This window comes from Oncorhynchus keta, unplaced genomic scaffold (assembly GCF_023373465.1).
Source record: "Oncorhynchus keta strain PuntledgeMale-10-30-2019 unplaced genomic scaffold, Oket_V2 Un_contig_12340_pilon_pilon, whole genome shotgun sequence".
Taxonomy (NCBI): Eukaryota; Metazoa; Chordata; class Actinopteri; order Salmoniformes; family Salmonidae; genus Oncorhynchus; species Oncorhynchus keta.
In genome coordinates this window covers 1-17,640 of record NW_026277836.1, presented here as the reverse complement: position 1 = coordinate 17,640, position 17,640 = coordinate 1, and the positions used below count along the sequence as shown (strand labels likewise).

Genomic DNA, 17,640 nt, shown 5'->3' with positions numbered 1-17,640 from the left:
GTTTCCATTGCTGGCTATATTCCAACTGCCTACTACATTTAGTCTGTCCAGTTTTTTGAGTTGGCTTTGATTTAGAGTTGTCCCCAATACTAAAGGTGCAGAGATGATATCACATCTCTCTAGCAATTAAACTATTATTAAAACTCCCTCCCTCCCCCTCACTGGCTTCCCTCCCTCCCTCACTGGCTTCCCCTCCCTCCCTCTCCCCCTCCCTCCCTCTGGCTTCCCTCCCTCCCTCCCTCCCTCCCTCACTGGCTTCCCTCCCTCCCTCCATCCCTCCCTCACTGGCTTCCCTCCCTCCCTCCCTCCCTCCCCCCCTCCCTCCTCACTGGCTTCCCTCCCTCCCTCCCTCCCTCCCTCACTCTCCCTCCCTCCCCCCATCCTCCCTCCATCCCTCCCTCACTGGCTTCCCTCCCTTCCCTCCCTCCCCTCCCTCCTCACTGGCTCCCCCTCCCTCCCTCCCTCCCTCACTGGCTTCCCTCCCTCCCTCACTGGCTTCCCTCCTCCCTCCCTCCCTCTCTCTCCTCTGTCAGGATCTTTGGGGGCCTGGTGATGGATGTAAGGAGGAAAGCTCCGTTCCTGTGGAGCGATATTAGGGATGCTCTGAGCCTGCAGTGCCTGGCCTCTGTGCTGTTCCTCTACTGTGCCTGCATGTCCCCTGTCATCACTTTCGGAGGCCTGCTGGGCGAGGCCACCAAGGGAAACATCGTGAGTGATGTCACCAGAAACTAATGGGAGATATTGTATTTGTCTACAGTTATTGATGACTTTGTGATAAAAATGTTTAATTGCTCACCGTCTTTGCCTAATCTCCCCTCACTCTCACTCACACCCAGAGTGCGATCGAGTCGTTGTTCGGGGCGTCTCTGACGGGCGTGGCCTTCTCCATGTTTGCGGGCCAGCCACTCACCATCCTGGGCAGCACCGGACCAGTCCTGGTCTTTGAGAAGATCCTCTTCAAGTTCTGCAGGTGAGTGTGCAGGCTACTGCTGTAGCAGTGTCCCAACTGTCTCAAACACCTCCTCAGGGTTCGTATTGTCATGAAAGTCCTGGAATTTTATTTAACCTTTATTTAACTAGGTAAGTAAGTTAAGAACAAATTATTATTTACAATGATGACCTACCCCTGGCCAAACCCTAAACCGGACGACACTGGGCCAATTGTGTGCCGGCCTGTGGGACTCCCAATCACATCCGGTTGTGATACAGCATGGAATCGAACCAGGTTCTGTAGTGACGCCTCTACCACTGAGATGCAGTGCCTTGGACTGCCACTCAGGAGCCTAATGAAAGTTGGAAAATTTTGGGAAAATGATAAATTCCCAAAACGTTTTCGAATGTCATGGAAATTCATTTAATAATTTCTGTTAATGTAATTTTTTAGGCACCGTGTTAAAATATTTTATCAATAAAATAAAAATCTACATATCAGCCAGGATCGGAATGACACTAGCGTATCGGTGTTTGCGAGCATCATGTGCGTAGTGCTAGACTAGTGGGCCGTTGCTCAAGAAGAGCGAGACAGTGGGAACATTACAGCAGCAGGTAGGCCTAGCCTACAAAATATGATAGAACAAATTAACTAGGTAGCTAATGCAAAACATGTCTTCTATCCTCTAGTTAACTGTTTAGCTATTATTAGCATGTATGAATGTTCTCTGCCCAAAAACTTTCCACCGATACTCGTCAATAAGGCCAGACAAAGTTCATTTAACTTTTTTGAACAATTCATGATTCATTTAAACGATTCCAGTTTGGCTAAATAAATGATTCACTTTGCTATTGTATTAGTTGGGATTCGGTTCAATTGTGGTGAATTGGATCGTGTGAATCAAAGTAATTATTTGTGAATAGTGAATATTAATTTTAGGGAAAAATATTCTATGTAGCCTTTTTTCCCCCTGTTGATTTGGGTATCCAATGTATGAGACATTACAACTCAATAGATACCAGTCAGCCTGCAAAGTAAACACTTCTAAGATCAATATGACTGAACAGCTGAATAAAATATTTGTAGCCTTTTGATCTTTTGATATATTGAATTAATGATTTCAAAAGGCATAACATTTATTTGGTGGTAATGTTGCAATGTTTTACATCAAGGGAGGTCAACCATCCTCCAGGATAGCTAAGGAGAGTGCAGACTTTTATTCCAGTCCCCCTCTAACAAACCATTAGAAATGAGATGCTCCATCGGACCTTGATAAACTGGCTCGGATGTGTTTGAGCAGGGCTTGATCAAAAGCCTGCACTACCAGTGGCTCTCCTGTCTTAAGGGTTGACTACATGTTTAATACAGTTTCCTAATAGGTATTCTAAACTCAGCAAAAAAATGTACGTCCTCTAACTGTTAACTGGGTTTATTTTCAATAAACTTAACGTGTAAATATTTGTATGAACACAAGATTCAACAACTGAGACATAAACTGAACAAGTTCCACAGACATGGAATAATGTCCACCATGAACAGGGGGGCAGAATCAAAATGAACAGTCAGTATCTGCTGCATTAAGTACTGCAGTGAATCTCCTCATGAGCTGTGCCAGATTTGCCAGTTTTTGCTGTGAGATGTTACACCACTCTTCCACCAAGGCACCTGCAAGTTCCCAGACTTTTCTGGGGGAAATGGCCCTGGCCCTAGCCCTCACCCTCCGATCCAGCAGGTCCCAGACGTGCTCAATGGGATTGAGATCCGGGCTCTTCGCTGGCCATGGCAGAACACTGACATTCCTGTCTTGCAGGAAATCACGCACAGAACGAACAGTATAGCTGGTGGCATTGTCATGCTGGAGGGTCATGTCAGGATGAGCCTGCAGGAAGGGTTACCACATGAGGGAGGAGGATGTCTTTCCTGTAACGCAGATTGCCTGCAATGACAACAGGCTCAGTCTGATGCTGTTACACACCGCCCCAGACCATGACGGCCCTTCCACCTCCAAATCACCAAGTCCTCGGTGTAACGCTAGACCTTCGCCGATAAACGCCAATTCCACCATCACCCCTGGTGAGACAAAACCGCGACTCGTCATATGAAGAGCACTTTTTGCCAGTCCTGTCTGGTCCAGGGACGGTGGATTTCTACCCATAGGTGACATTGTTGCCGGTGAGGTCTGTTGAGGACCTGCCTAACAACAGGCCTACAAGCCCTCAGTCCAGCCTCTCTCAGCCTATTGCGGACAGTCTGAGCACTGATGGAGGGATTGTGCGTTCCTGGTGTAACTCGGGCAGTTGTTGTTGCCATCCTGTACCTGTCCCGCAGGTGTGATGTTCAGATGTACCGATCCTGTGTAGGTGTTGTGACACGTGGTCTGCCACTGCGAGGACGATCAGCTGTCTGTCCTGTCTCCCTGTAGCGCTGTCTTAGGCGTCTCACAGTACGGACATTGCAATTTATTTCCCTGGCCACATCTGCAGTCCTCATGCCTCCTTGCAGCATGCCTAAGGGAACATTCACACAGATCTTTCTTTTGGTGATTTTCAGAGTCAGTAGAAAGGCCTCTTTCGTGTCCTAAGTTTTCATGACTGTAACCTTAATTGCCTATTGTCTGTAAGCTGTTAGTGTCTTGACGACCGTTCCACAGGTGCATGTTCCTTAATTGTTTATGGTTCATTGATCAAGCATGGGAAACAGTGTTTAAACCCTTTACAATGAAGATCTGTGAAGTTATTTGGATTTTTTCGAATTATCTTTGAAAGACAGGGTCCTGAAAAGGGGATGTGTCTTTTTTTGCTAAGTTAAGTGCCTTGCTTAACTACAGGAGATGGTACATGGGATCAGAGATCAGCCTCCCAGTGTTGCCACATTACGCTGACGACAGGAGATTGTTTATGGGATCAGAGACTGATTTTTTTATACATATAGACGCCACCAATTGTTGGTTGATGGAAATGTTAAAAGTCATGGAGACGTCATGGAATTCCATGTGTCAGAATGTGAACCCTGCCTCTTTCTTGTCACCTTTTCTTGTCTCCTTTCCCTCCTAAGAACACCTTCTCTTGTCTCCTTTCCTTCCTTCATCTGGAAGGATTTGATGAGCAATATGATGGGAACCCATACAGCCCAGCACTAACATCAGATTTAAAGGTGGCCTACAACTTGAAAGCCTGTTCACATTGTAAAGGGACAGGGCTGGTGGCCAGACTACTGTAAACCAGATCTGGAAATGGTGTTACTATAGCGCATCTGCTGGTAAAGAGAAGACTGACACCTACACTCAACTGAAACAGAAGTGACCGTCTGTAATCAAGTTGTGGTGTATTATTGTATTAGCCCCAAGTACTCAATGAGAAAAGATCATGCCAGGGGTTAAGATAAATTATCTACTGGACAATAACTGATGTTCCCACTGGAGGTAAGAGGTATAAGTTAAAATCCCAGTCTAATATGCAGAATATTTTATTTATTTTTAAATATATTTTTAACATTATTTTACCAGGTAAGTTGACTGAGAACACGTTCTCATTTACAGCAACGACCTGGGGAATAGTTACAGGGGAGAGGAGAGGGCTGAAGGAGCCCATTGTAAGCTGGGGATGATTAGGTGGTCATGATGGTATGAGGGACAGCTTGGGAATTTAGCCAGGACACTGGGGTTAACACCCCTACTCTTACGATAAGTGCCATGGGATATTTAATGACCTTAGAGAGTCAGAACACCCGTTTAACGTCCCATCCGAAAAAGACTGCACCCTACACAGGGCAGTTGCCAATCACTGCCCTGGGGAAAGAGTGCCTCCTACTGGCCATCCAACACCACTTCCAGCAGCATCTGGTCTCCCATCCAGGGACTGACCAGGAACAACCCTGCTTAGCTTCAGAAGCGTAATCTTATTTAACTAGGCAAGTCAGTTAAGAACAAATTCCTCAATGTTATTTTTAATTCAGTCAATGATTTAACAACAGTTGAAAACAATGCTACTGTGTATGTACACCTCTGTCTCTGGTTGCTGTGTCATGGAGAAGAGGAGGGATGTAACCTATTGCTTCAGCTGCTGTGGCATGGGGAAGAGGAGGGATGAAACCTATTGCTTCAGCTGCTGTGGCATGGGGAAGAGGAGGGATGAAACCTATTGCTTCAGCTGCTGTGGCATGGGGAAGAGGAGGGATGAAACCTATTGCTTCAGCTGCTGTGGCATGGGGAAGAGGAGGAAGCCGCTGAAGGTGCTGTGGTGGTTGGCGTTGTCCCAGACCTGGGTGTTGGCCCACAGCATCATTTGCAGACTGTCTCCCTCCTCCAGCAGCAGAGTGGCTCCGTTAGACGCCGTGTCGCTGCCCTCGCCGGACGGACTCTCGTGAGCGGCCAGAATGACTTTGGCGCCGTTCTTATACAGCATGGAGCTCAAGGTGACGTCTGTAGGAGCGTTGGCCGTGAACCGGATGTAGTAGACTCCACGAACCGGAGCCGTGAATTCACCTGTGAGGACAGGGTTGTTTTTAACAGGGGAAGAATGAGGAGAGGGTTAAAGTGTGTGTGTGTGTGTGTTACCTGTCTCTACGTTGTATGCACCACCAACATTTGTCAAGACCTCTCTGTAGACCAGCTTTTTGTTAAAGTCTCCTGCCTTTTGGAGTCCATTGCCTCCCAGTGATGCTGCGAACGCCACCTTAGGAATGTCTGTGGAATGCACATTTCATTCATTTATCAACACACATCAATATTCCAGATCACACACCATTGGTTGTCATGTAATTGTCTACGCATCTGCGTGTGTGAAACCTCACCACAACAGATGATGCTTTCTCACCTTTCAGTGCCTGCAGCTCTTTCTCCATGGATTCCATTCTCTCTTTCATAGCTAGAAACATGGAGAATACACAGCACTTTCACTGTAGTAACATCTATCTTTATACACAGCCCCACTCTCTCTTCCACTGCACATACAGTGGCAATTCAGGCTTACACACACACACACACACACACACACACACACAACCTAAATTGTCACAGCATAATGTTTTCCAGGTCCATCTTACCGAGCACGCTGGCTGTTAGGTCAGACTTGGCCTGCAGCTCTGCCACAGTGTCCATGATCTGTCTGAACATGGAGGGGATGTCCTGGTCCCCCCAGGTGGGCTGAGCTGTGACCAACAGCGACAGGCAGGCCAGGGCCAGCAGTGGAAGGCTGCAGGGTGCCATTATCGCTCGCCTCTGTGTGTGTGATCAACAGGGTCGCAGAGAGAAGAGAAAGAATGTAACACGGCTCACACTCTCCTTAGCTCTTATAGAGACAGACACCCACTCTCTGTCATACATACACCCACACACACAGAGATGTTGCAAGCAAACAGGGATTCCCGGGGTCATTGCTTTTTCTAAACCTAGTTCTTCAATAAGGTAAATAGTGTATCTCCCGTCCCCCCCAGTCTGGAAATCCAGACCTTGTGTACCTGGTCAGGGTCCAACAGGTGACCTGATCTAGTATTGCTTTTCAGGATGAGGATTGTTGCTTATTCAGTTTTAGGATTCCTACTTCTGTAAGTTTGAAATTATTTTTCATTTTGTGAAATATCGGGGTTGTATAGGACCAAAGCCAATACTTTAAGTTGTCCATATACATTTAGTATTGTGTGTGTGTTGTCTCCCTAACCCTGTGTCCCCATCTCCCCTTGTCCAGTGACTACGACCTGTCCTACCTGTCCTTGAGGACCAGCATCGGCCTGTGGACGGCCTTCCTGTGCCTCGTCCTGGTTGCCACGGACGCCAGCTCCCTGGTCTGTTACATCACCCGCTTCACGGAGGAAGCCTTCGCAGCGCTCATCTGCATCATCTTCATCTACGAGGCCCTGGAGAAGCTGGTTCACCTGGGGGAACTCTACCCCATCAACATGAACAACAAGCTGAACAACCTCACCTTCTACATGTAAGAACGCTGCGCTACGACCCCACCTTCTACATGTAAGAACGCTGAGCTACGACCTTCTACGTGTTAGAACGCTGAGCTACGACCTTCTACGTGTTAGAACGCTGAGCTACGACCTTCTACGTGTTAGAGCGCTGAGCTACGACCTTCTACGTGTTAGAACGCTGAGCTACGACCTTCCACGTGTTAGAACGCTGAGCTACGACCTTCTACGTGTTAGAACGCTGAGCTACGACCTTCTACGTGTTAGAACGCTGAGCTACGACCTTCTACGTGTTAGAACGCTGAGCTACGACCTTCTACGTGTTAGAACGCTGAGCTACGACCTTCTACGTGTTAGAACGCTGAGCTACGACCTTCTACGTGTTAGAACGCTGAGCTACGACCTTCTACGTGTTAGAACGCTGAGCTACGACCTTCTACGTGTTAGAACGCTGAGCTACGACCTTCTACGTGTTAGAACGCTGAGCTACGACCTTCTACGTGTTAGAACGCTGAGCTACGACCTTCTACGTGTTAGAACGCTGAGCTCCGACCTTCTACGTGTTAGAACGCTGAGCTACGACCTTCTACGTGTTAGAACGCTGAGCTACGACCTTCTACGTGTTAGAACGCTGAGCTACGACCTTCTACGTGTTAGAACGCTGAGCTACGACCTTCCACGTGTTAGAACGCTGAGCTACGACCTTCTACGTGTTAGAACGCTGAGCTACGACCTTCTACGTGTTAGAACGCTGAGCTACGACCTTCTACGTGTTAGAACGCTGAGCTACGACCTTCTACGTGTTAGAACGCTGAGCTACGACCTTCTACGTGTTAGAACGCTGAGCTACGACCTTCTACGTGTTAGAACGCTGAGCTACGACCTTCTATGTGTTAGAACGCTGAGCTACGACCTTCTACATAGTTTAAAGGAAGTGTACTCTGCACATCCAAACTACCTCAGGCGTTTTGGTTAGGTCAGTTGTAGTAGGCGTTTTGGTTAGGTCAGTTGTAGTAGGCGTTTTGGTTAGGTCAGTTGTAGTAGGCGTTTTGGTTAGGTCGGTTGTAGTGGGCGTTTTGGTTAGGTCGGTTGTAGTGGGCGTTTTGGTTAGGTCGGTTGTAGTGGGCGTTTTGGTTAGGTCGGTTGTAGTGGGCGTTTTGGTTAGGTCGGTTGTAGTGGGCGTTTTGGTTAGGTCGGTTGTAGTGGCCGTTTTGGTTAGGTCGGTTGTAGTCGGTGTTTTGGTTAGGTCAGCTTAGGTCAGTTGTAGTCTGTGTTTTGGTTAGGTCGGTTGTAGTCCTTGGGTCTTGTAGTCGTTTTTGGTTAGGTCGGTGTTTTGGTTAGGTCCGTTGTAGTGGCGCTGAGCTGGGCGTTTTGGTTAGGTCGGTTGTACCGTTTTGGTTAGGTCGGTTGTAGTGGGCGTTTTGGTTAGGTCGGTTGTAGTGGCCGTTTTGGTTAGGTCGGTTGTAGTGGCCGTTTTGGTTAGGTCGGTTGTAGTGGCCGTTTTGGTTAGGTCGGTTGTAGTGGCCGTTTTGGTTAGGTCGGTTGTAGTGGCCGTTTTGGTTAGGTCGGTTGTAGTGGCCGTTTTGGTTAGGTCGGTTGTAGTGGCCGTTTTGGTTAGGTCGGTTGTAGTGGCCGTTTTGGTTAGGTCGGTTGTAGTGGCCGTTTTGGTTAGGTCGGTTGTAGTGGCCGTTTTGGTTAGGTCGGTTGTAGTGTTTTGGTTAGGTCGGTTGTAGTGGCGTTTGGTTAGGTCGGTTTGTGGCCGTTTTGGTTAGGTCGGTTGTAGTGGCCGTTTTGGTTAGGTCGGTTGTAGTGGCCGTTTGGTTAGGTCGGTTGTAGTGGCCGTCGGTTGTAGTGGCCGTTTTGGTTAGGTCGGTTGTAGTGGCCGTTTTGGTTAGGTCGGTTGTAGTGGCGGGTTGGTAGTGGCCGTTTTGGTTAGGTCGGTTGTAGTGGCCGTTTTGGTTAGGTTTTGGTTGGGTCGGTTGTAGTGGCCGTTTTGGTTGGGTCGGTTGTAGTGGCCGTTTTGGTTGGGTCGGTTGTAGTGGTCGGTTGTAGTGGGCGTTTTGGTTGGATCGGTTGTAGTGGGCGTTTTGGTTGGGTCGGTTGTAGTGGCCGTTTTGGTTGGGTCGGTTGTAGTGGCCGTTTTGGTTGGTCGGTTTTTGGTTGTAGTGGTGTTTTGGTTAGGTCGGTTGTAGTCGGTGTTTTGGTTAGGTCAGTGTCTTGGTTAGGTCAGTTGTAGTGGGTGTTTTGGTTAGGTCAGTTGTAGTGGCCGTTTTGGTTAGGTCAGTTTAGTGGTTTTGGTCGGTTGTAGTCGGTGTTTTGATTGGGTCGGTTTAGTCGGTGTTTTGATTGGTCGGTTGTAGTGGGCGTTTTGGTTAGGTCGGTTGTAGTGGGCGTTTTGGTTAGGTCGGTTGTAGTAGGTCAGTGTCTTGGTTAGGTCCGTTTTGGTTTTGGTTAGGTCAGTTGTAGTGGGCGTTTTGGTTAGGTCAGTTGTAGTGGCCGTTTTGGTTAGGTCGGTTGTAGTGGCCGTTTTGGTTAGGTCGGTTGTAGTGGCCGTTTTGGTTAGGTCGGTTGTAGTGGCCGTTTTGGTTAGGTCGGTTGTAGTGGCCGTTTTGGTTAGGTCGTATTTTGGTTAGGTCAGTTGTTGTCGGTGTTTTAGTTAGTTAGGTCAGTTGTAGTAGGTGAACGGTGTCGGTTAATGTTTAGTCTCTGTCTCAGATGTCAATGTTCTCCGCCGGTTAACGCCACGCCTGAGATCCAGCAGGTCTGGAACCACAGCGGGGTCGCACCAGAATCCATATCTTGGACCCAACTGGATGTCAATGTAAGTTGTGTGTGTTTTTATGCGTGTCTGCTTGCATGTGTGTGCTTATGGGGCGTCCATGGTACCTTCTTATTTTTGTAATCTGTCTCGTACTGGTTTTCCATTTCAATAGTAAAATTACATTGATTTCATGCATGGACATGAAGTTGATTTTGACAACCCTCAACTGTCCTTCCCCCGGTCTGTGTTGTAGGAGTGTTCTAGGCTGCGTGGGGAATTTATTGGGCCAGCTTGCGGCCACCATGGTCCCTACATCCCAGACGTCCTCTTCTGGTCCGTCATCCTCTTCTTCACTACCTTCTTCCTCTCCTCCTTCCTCAAGCAGTTCAAGACCAAGCTCTACTTTCCCACCAAGGTTTGGCATTAGAGTAGGAGTGATGTGTCTGTCAGGGTTATGTACTAGTGAGTTTAGGTCCTACCACTCTGCTCTCTCCCTTGGTTTGATCCTCTATACGTGAACCTTTACCTCTTTTCTTTTCAGCTGTGCACTCTTTCTCACTCTCTGTCCTTCTGTGTTCCAGGTACGGTCGACCATCAGTGACTTTGCGGTCTTCCTGACCATCATGATCATGGTCCTGGTGGACTACCTGGTGGGCGTTCCCTCCCCCAAACTGAATGTGCCTGACCGCTTTCAGGTATGGATTGGTTTCAAACAGTTAACTCTGAATTTCATTTAGTTTGGGCCTTTAAATTGTTTAAAATAAAATAAAAAGTCTAAATGATTATATCCGAATACATTATTATTATTATTGTGTTGAGTGACACGACATACAATGGACATTATGCGAGAATTGTAAAAATCTGTTTGACTTAATGTCAATAATGTGGTCATCAAAATACATATTAAATCATTTGAACATTAACGTGGCAATCACAATACTGAATGTGACATTGCGGGGTATAGTGCCATGCTAAGGATGTTCAAAGACCTTTTTGTGAAACCCGTGAAATCGGTGTGTTCATATTTGCTCTTGGCAGAAGAGTATGATCGATGTGACAATGGAAAGTCCTGAGGTTGTTTCATGGTCATCAGACGTCTTTTCACTGAAATATCAGGAGAAACGTTTTTCCCTCACTTCTGTCATTCAGGTGTTTTCAGAGAAACTTTAAAAAAACACAGCCAGTTACAAAGTAGAGCTTCATAGCTACGTTCATGGGTTGTCAGGGATTGGTCCAAATTCCCCTTTCGCCACCCCCACTTCCATGATAGCTGTGTGGGAGTGGCTGACACAGTTCGCTGAGGTAAAAACCCAGGTGAGAGGCAGCGCTGCTCTGCAGTGGCTGTAATGTGCCAGCGGGGAATTTTGTGATTGATGGTTTTTATTCTTTCAAGTATAAACTACCAGAATTCAGTGGCAACAGCCTTTACAATCGATTAGAAACAGGCTTAGTTCTGTTATTTAGCTATGACTAGGCTAATAATTTGCTGCAGTTCATCCTCTCATCACCAAAGTAACTCGACACCAAAAATAACATGACTATTTAACCTAACTCCATTGTAGGCCTACCTTTTTTAAAAGTAAGCTATGTTATTACGCTAGTAGCCTTCTGTGTTACAGTTCAGTGTGTGTGATAAAGTACTGTCAAAAGTTATCATTTCATAAATGGTTTCAAATTGTTACTAAGTTTTGCATAAAGCATTAAAATGTGTTAATAATATGACCGACCACCTTACCTGAAAACATTTCAGATAATTTGCTTAATACAGCATTTTAATTGAATCGATTTGACTTGTATTTGAATCATCTCGGTGTTCTCCATCATCCTGAAAGTTCCTTAACAGTAGCTAGGTTTCCATCCAATTAGCCACATAAAACCAATCTGAGTATTTTCCCAGCAGTGGTATTTTCACCAAACAGCGTGTGATGACGTAGTGCACACAAACGGATCTCTTTCGTGTACTGAATAACACATCTAAAGTTCAATGTATTTCCATCGCATTGTCAACTCAACTCTACAAAAACTGTTGCGTAAAATAGCAAATGTGCTTTACTCTGGTCTTGGCACCTGCGCTCCAGCTAACAGCTCTGATACAGTCGGGGAAGGCGATGTGGGGAGGCTAGTCTACATTTATCGTTTCTGTAGAAGAACTAGTTTTTATTTGCAAGCGGCAGTCAAGGATTGACCATGTCACCAGAATAAGACCCTCTATTTATTGGAAAGGAGCATCAAGGTCATCACTGAAGTTAATCAGAATGTATTTCATCTGTAGCCTAATAAACTGCATGTTTTCCTGAGTTGTAGTGGGAGGATAACACACCATCTCATCGAGACTCCCAAGTTTACTTTGATATGATGGTTATTATATCAATATTTGTGTATAAAGGTGTTTCCCCCACCACTACTTGCATAATTAATTTTAGACACAAAATGATCCCACCATGTCAAACGAACAGATTATCTGTCAGCATTTATAAAATTGTACTGAAGCGTCCTGTTTCCATGGCAGCTGTCATGATCATTATTTTCAGACGTACTCTTTACTCGCGTAAAACCTGTGGATGGAAATATGGTTAATTTGACAAGCGTGAGACATTGAACAAAATGTGTTGAATCTAAGAATCCAGACAGGTGGTTTGTTGCCATTATTGACTAGGGATTAGCATCGACCTGTCCAACATTTTTTACCTTTTCCGATAACTTGAAAATAAGATATCTCAGCAATGGTCAGTCCTATCCTCATGAAATAGTGTTCTGTATAACACTAAAAATACTGGTTTACTGTGTGTGTTGTGACCTACTGGTTTACTGTGTGTGTTGTGACGTTCTGGTTTACTGTGTGTGTTGTGACGTTCTGGTTTACTGTGTGTGTTGTGACGTTCTGGTTTACTGTGTGTGTTGTGACGTTCTGGTTTACTGTGTGTGTTGTGACCTACTGGTTTACTGTGTGTGTTGTGACCTACTGGTTTACTGTGTGTGTTGTGACCTACTGGTTTACTGTGTGTGTTGTGACCTACTGGTTTACTGTGTGTGTTGTGACCTACTGGTTTACTGTGTGTGTTGTGACCTTCTGGTTTACTGTGTGTGTTGTGACCTACTGGTTTACTGTGTGTGTTGTGACCTACTGGTTTACTGTGTGTGTTGTGACCTACTGGTTTACTGTGTGTGTTGTGACCTACTGGTTTACTGTGTGTGTTGTGACCTACTGGTTTACTGTGTGTGTTGTGACCTACTGGTTTACTGTGTGTGTTGTGACCTACTGGTTTACTGTGTGTGTTGTGACCTACTGGTTTACTGTGTGTGTTGTGACCTACTGGTTTACTGTGTGTGTTGTGACCTACTGGTTTACTGTGTGTGTTGTGACCTACTGGTTTACTGTGTGTGTTGTGACCTACTGGTTTACTGTGTGTGTTGTGACCTACTGGTTTACTGTGTGTGTTGTGACCTACTGGTTTACTGTGTGTGTTGTGACCTACTGGTTTACTGTGTGTGTTGTGACCTTCTGGTTTACTGTGTGTGTGTTGTGACCTACTGGTTTACTGTGTGTGTGTTGTGACCTACTGGTTTACTGTGTGTGTGTTGTGACCTACTGGTTTACTGTGTGTGTGTTGTGACCTACTGGTTTACTGTGTGTGTGTTGTGACCTACTGGTTTACTGTGTGTGTGTTGTGACCTACTGGTTTACTGTGTGTGTGTTGTGACCTACTGGTTTACTGTGTGTGTTGTGACCTACTGGTTTACTGTATATGTTGTGACCTACTGGTTTACTGTGTGTGTTGTGACCTGTGTGTGTGTTGTGACGTTCTGGTTTACTGTGTGTGTGTTGTGACCTACTGGTTTACTGTGTGTGTTGTGACCTACTGGTTTACTGTATATGTTGTGACCTACTGGTTTACTGTGTGTTGTGACTAGATTGTGATTATTGGTTTAAAAGCAGATGCAGATTTTGAATAAATAAAAATAATACCATTTTTAAAAACAATGTATTTGTAATTTAATGTTACAAAAATACTGAATTAACACTTATTTTAACCTATAATACATCAAATTACCTAATTTAGCCTCAAGTAGATAATGAAACATGTTCAATTTGGTTTAAATGGTTTAGAAAAAAGTGTTGTGACCTAGAAAGTAAAAGGTTTGTGTGTGTGTTTAAGTTCCTGCTCAGAACATCTGGTTTACTGTGTGTGTTGTGACGTTCTGGTTTAACATGAGTCTTCAATATTCACTGGTAAGTGTTTTAGGTTTAGTTATTATAGTGACTATTTTTACTGTGTGTATTTGACCTAACTGGTTTTGTGATGTTCTTGATACTGGCACTGTGTAGTATTGACCAGTGGTTTACTGTGTGTTCCGTGACTCTCCTGGTTCATCTGTGTGTGTTTGACCTAGCTGGTTTACCGTGTGTGTTGTGACCTACTGGTTTACAGCGTTACCCATGTTCAGAGTTTACTGGGAAACAACCACGTTCTGGTTTACTGTGTGTGTTGTGACGTTTGAAATGTTTACTGTGTGTGTTGTGAACGCCTGGTTTACTGTGTGTGTCACACGCCTGGTTTACTGTGTGTTTGACCTAGGTTTACTGTGTCATTGTGACCTACTGGTTTACTGTGTGTGTTGTGACCTACTGGTTTACTGTGTGTGTTGTGACCTACTGGTTTACTGTGTGGTTGTGACCTACTGGTTTACTGTGTGTGTTGTGACCTACTGGTTTACTGTGTGTGTTGTGACGTTCTGGTTTACTGTGTGTTGTGACCTTTTACTGTTCTGTTGTGACCACTGCTGTAGATGTGTGATGTTGTGCCAGTCAGGTTTACTGTGTGTGTTAATACCTTGTGTTATCATCAACCATGGTTTAGTTGTGTGTGATTATGATTGTTTTGGTTTACTGTGTTGTTGTGACTAGCAACTTACTGTTTTACTGCATTTGCGTAACAGGCAGTCTCCTTGTGTGAGTGCTGGTTTAACGAGAGAGAGGCAGGTTGTTGTGAGCGTTGGACTGGTTACTGTGTAAGTGTTGTGATTCATTTGACTGTGTGGTGATGACCTTTCTGCCCCTGATGGTTTAAGAGTCTTTCTGTGTGTGTTGTGACCTAAAAATAAGAATGTGTTGTTAACTGTGACTTGCCTAGTTAAATAAAGGTGTGAAAATATATACTGGTTTACTTGTGTGTTGTGACCTACTGGTTTACTGTGTGTGTTGTGACCTGGTTTATTGGTTAATTCGGCCGACTGTGTGTGTTGTGACCTACTGGTTTACTGTGTGTGTGTTGTGACGTTCTGGTTTACTGTGTGTGCTCCTCTGCCCACGGTGAGAACCTGGCTGGCTGATCTGTGTGTGGTTGTGACCCCTCTGGTTTATGTGTGTGTTGTGAGCCATCCCTGCCCTGTTCTGCACCATCCTCATGTTGTGACCTAGCTGGTTCACTGGTTGTTATGGTTTATAGAAGTGACCTACTGGTTTTACTCAGGTGATGTAACGTTCTGGTTTACTGTGTGACACCTATCTGGTTTACTGGTGACTGTGACAGACTGGTTTACTGTGTGTGTGTGACCTACTGACTGTGTGTGACTGTGATACTGGTTTACTGTGTTGTGACTGTGACCTACTGGTTTACTGTGTGTGTGTGTGTGTGTGTACTGTGTGTGTTGTGACCTACTGTGTGTGTGTGTGACCACTGTGTGTGTGTTGTGACCTACTGTTTACTGTGTGTGTTGTGACTGGAAGACTGATATATGTTGTGACAGAGGAAGACAGGCGATTATGGAGGACAAAAGACAGCAGATGCAGATTTTAAATAAATAAAAGGCTGATAATACATTTTTTAAAAACAATGATTTGTAATAATGACAATTACAAAATACTGAAAGACACTGATATTTTAACTTAATATAATACATCAATATTAAATTTAGCCTCAAGTAAGATAATGAAACATGTTCAAGGTTTAAATAAAGACAAGCTGAATATAAGTGTTGGAGAAGAAAGTAAAAGTGCATATATGTGTCATGTAAGAAAGCTGATATTTAAGTTCCTTGTGAACATGAGAACATATGAAAGCTGGTGGTTCCTTTTAACATGAGTCTTCAATATTCCTAGGTAAGACAGGCTGATATTGTAGTTATTATAGGAAGATTTCCCTCTATACTATTTGTATTTCATTAACTTTTGAATGTTCTTATAGGCACTTTAGAAGCCAGTGTAACAGTATAGCTTCCGATATATATACAGAGGGTTGAAGACCAGCATACATAAGGACAGACAGCCACCACATCGATATATATTACCCAGAGAGCAAGTGAAACATACCCCAAGGAAGACAGTGAAGTTTGAAATATATTAGTGCGCGCTAACTAGCCAGCCATTTCACTAGAGGAAGACAGCCTGATAGTTGATAGGTTTGACAGTCATAAACAGCGCAATGATACGCACATAGAGGTTGTGAAGAGGAAGACAGGCTGATAATGTTACAGAGGTATGCGCCTGCTTCTGCCTACCAGGAAGACAGATACTGATATATATCAGTCAGATTATATGCAACACAGGACACGCTAGATAATATCTTGTGATATCATCAACCATGTATAGTTGAGTAGTGATTATGATTGTTTTTATATAGAGGAAGACAGGCTGATATATTTACGTAACAGGCAGTCTCCTTGTGAGTGCATAGAGGAAGACAGGTTGTTATTGCGTTGGACTAGTTAACTGAGGTTGTGACCCCGGGGAAGACAAAGGTGAAATATGTCTTTCTGCCCCTGTGACAGTAGAGGAAGACAGGCTGATATAATAAGAGAGGTTGTGACATAGAGTTAAGATAGGTGTAAAAATATATATATAGAGGTTGTGACAGAGGAAGACAGGCTGATTGTGATTAGAGGCCGACAGACAGAGGAAGACAGGCTGGTTTACTGTGAGGTTGTGACATAGAGGAAGACAGGCTGATATATATACAGAGGTTGTGACATAGAGGAAGACAGGCTGATATATATACAGAGGTTGTGACATAGAGGAAGACAGGCTGATATATATCACAGGAAGGTTGTGACATAGGTGAGGAAGACAGGCTGATATATATACAGAGGTTGTGACATAGAGGAAGACAGGCTGATATATATACAGAGGTTGTAACATAGAGGAAGACAGGCTGATATATATACAGAGGTTGTGACATAGAGGAAGACAGACTGATATATATACAGAGGTTGTGACATAGAGGAAGACAGGCTGATATATATACAGAGGTTGTGACAGAGGAAGACAGGCTGATATATATATACAGAGGTTGTAACATAAAGGAAGACAGGCTGATATATACACAGAGGTTGTAACATAAAGGAAGACAGGCTGATATATATACAGAGGTTGTGACATAGAGGAAGACAGGCTGATATATATATATAGAGGTTGTGACATAGAGGAAGACAGGCTGATATATATATAGAGGTTGTGACATAGAGGAAGACAGGCTGATATATATATAGAGGTTGTGACATAGAGGAAGACAGGCTGATATATATACAGAGGTTGTGACATAGAGGAAGACAGGCTGATATATATACAGAGGTTGTGACATAGAGGAAGACAGGCTGATATATATACAGAGGTTGTGACAGAGGAAGACAGGCTGATATGTATATAGAGGTTGTGACAGGAAGACAGGCTGATATATATACAGAGGTTGTGACAGAGGAAGACAGGCTGATATATATATAGAGGTTGTGACAGAGGAAGACAGGCTGATATATATATAGAGGTTGTGACATAGAGGAAGACAGGCTGATATATATACAGAGGTTGTGACATAGAGGAAGACAGGCTGATATATATACAGAGGTTGTGACATAGAGGAAGACAGGCTGATATATATACAGAGGTTGTGACATAGAGGAAGACAGGCTGATATATATACAGAGGTTGTGACATAGAGGAAGACAGGCTGATATATATATAGAGGTTGTGACAGAGGAAGACAGGCTGATATATATATATATATATAGAGAGAGGTTGTGACAGAGGAAGACAGACTGATAT

General features: G+C 44.6%; 1 protein-coding gene, 2 long non-coding RNA genes and 1 pseudogene across 11 annotated transcripts; 3 read left to right on the top strand and 1 right to left on the bottom strand.

Moving 5' to 3' along the window:
• Positions 1 to 10,952, top strand: part of LOC127917842 (sodium bicarbonate cotransporter 3-like) — a 34,493-nt pseudogene extending 23,541 nt beyond the window's left edge.
• Positions 4,861 to 6,194, bottom strand: LOC127917843 (complement C1q-like protein 4). The gene is made up of 5 exons (XM_052500911.1): positions 5,975 to 6,194; positions 5,746 to 5,796; positions 5,487 to 5,615; positions 5,113 to 5,414; positions 4,861 to 4,977 (listed from the first exon to the last, which is right to left on the bottom strand). Exons 1-4 carry the CDS (start codon positions 6,135 to 6,137, stop codon positions 5,113 to 5,115), a joined length of 645 nt encoding a protein of 214 aa, XP_052356871.1. The 5' UTR covers positions 6,138 to 6,194; the 3' UTR covers positions 4,861 to 4,977.
• Positions 7,554 to 9,552, top strand: LOC127917844 (uncharacterized). 3 transcript variants are annotated; one of them, XR_008097896.1, is made up of 3 exons: positions 7,554 to 8,063; positions 8,274 to 8,543; positions 9,354 to 9,552. It is a non-coding gene; the product is annotated as an uncharacterized LOC127917844 (long non-coding RNA). The 3 variants fall into 3 exon arrangements; XR_008097897.1 differs by having other exon boundaries at positions 8,247 to 8,543; positions 9,381 to 9,552; XR_008097895.1 differs by having other exon boundaries at positions 8,247 to 8,543.
• A 5,615-nt stretch (positions 10,953 to 16,567) lies between the features above and the next one.
• On the top strand, positions 16,568 to 17,582 carry LOC127917841 (uncharacterized). Of its 7 annotated transcripts, none has more exons than XR_008097893.1 (4): positions 16,568 to 16,604; positions 16,931 to 16,970; positions 17,173 to 17,250; positions 17,363 to 17,582. It is a non-coding gene; the product is annotated as an uncharacterized LOC127917841 (long non-coding RNA). The 7 variants fall into 7 exon arrangements; XR_008097892.1 differs by lacking the exon at positions 16,568 to 16,604 and adding an exon at positions 16,694 to 16,730; XR_008097891.1 differs by lacking the exon at positions 16,568 to 16,604 and adding an exon at positions 16,721 to 16,850.
• Positions 17,583 to 17,640: the final 58 nt, after the last annotated feature.

Excerpts from the sequence above, each read along its gene's own strand:
- LOC127917843 (XM_052500911.1), bottom strand. The coding sequence starts at position 6,137 with ATGGCACCCTGCAGCCTTCCACTGCTGGCCCTGGCCTGCCTGTCGCTG. Across the intron at positions 5,797-5,974 it reads CCTAACAGCCAGCGTGCTCG|CTATGAAAGAGAGAATGGAA; the intron begins GTAAGATGGACC and ends CCATGTTTCTAG. Across the intron at positions 5,415-5,486 it reads TGCATACAACGTAGAGACAG|GTGAATTCACGGCTCCGGTT; the intron begins GTAACACACACA and ends CTGTCCTCACAG.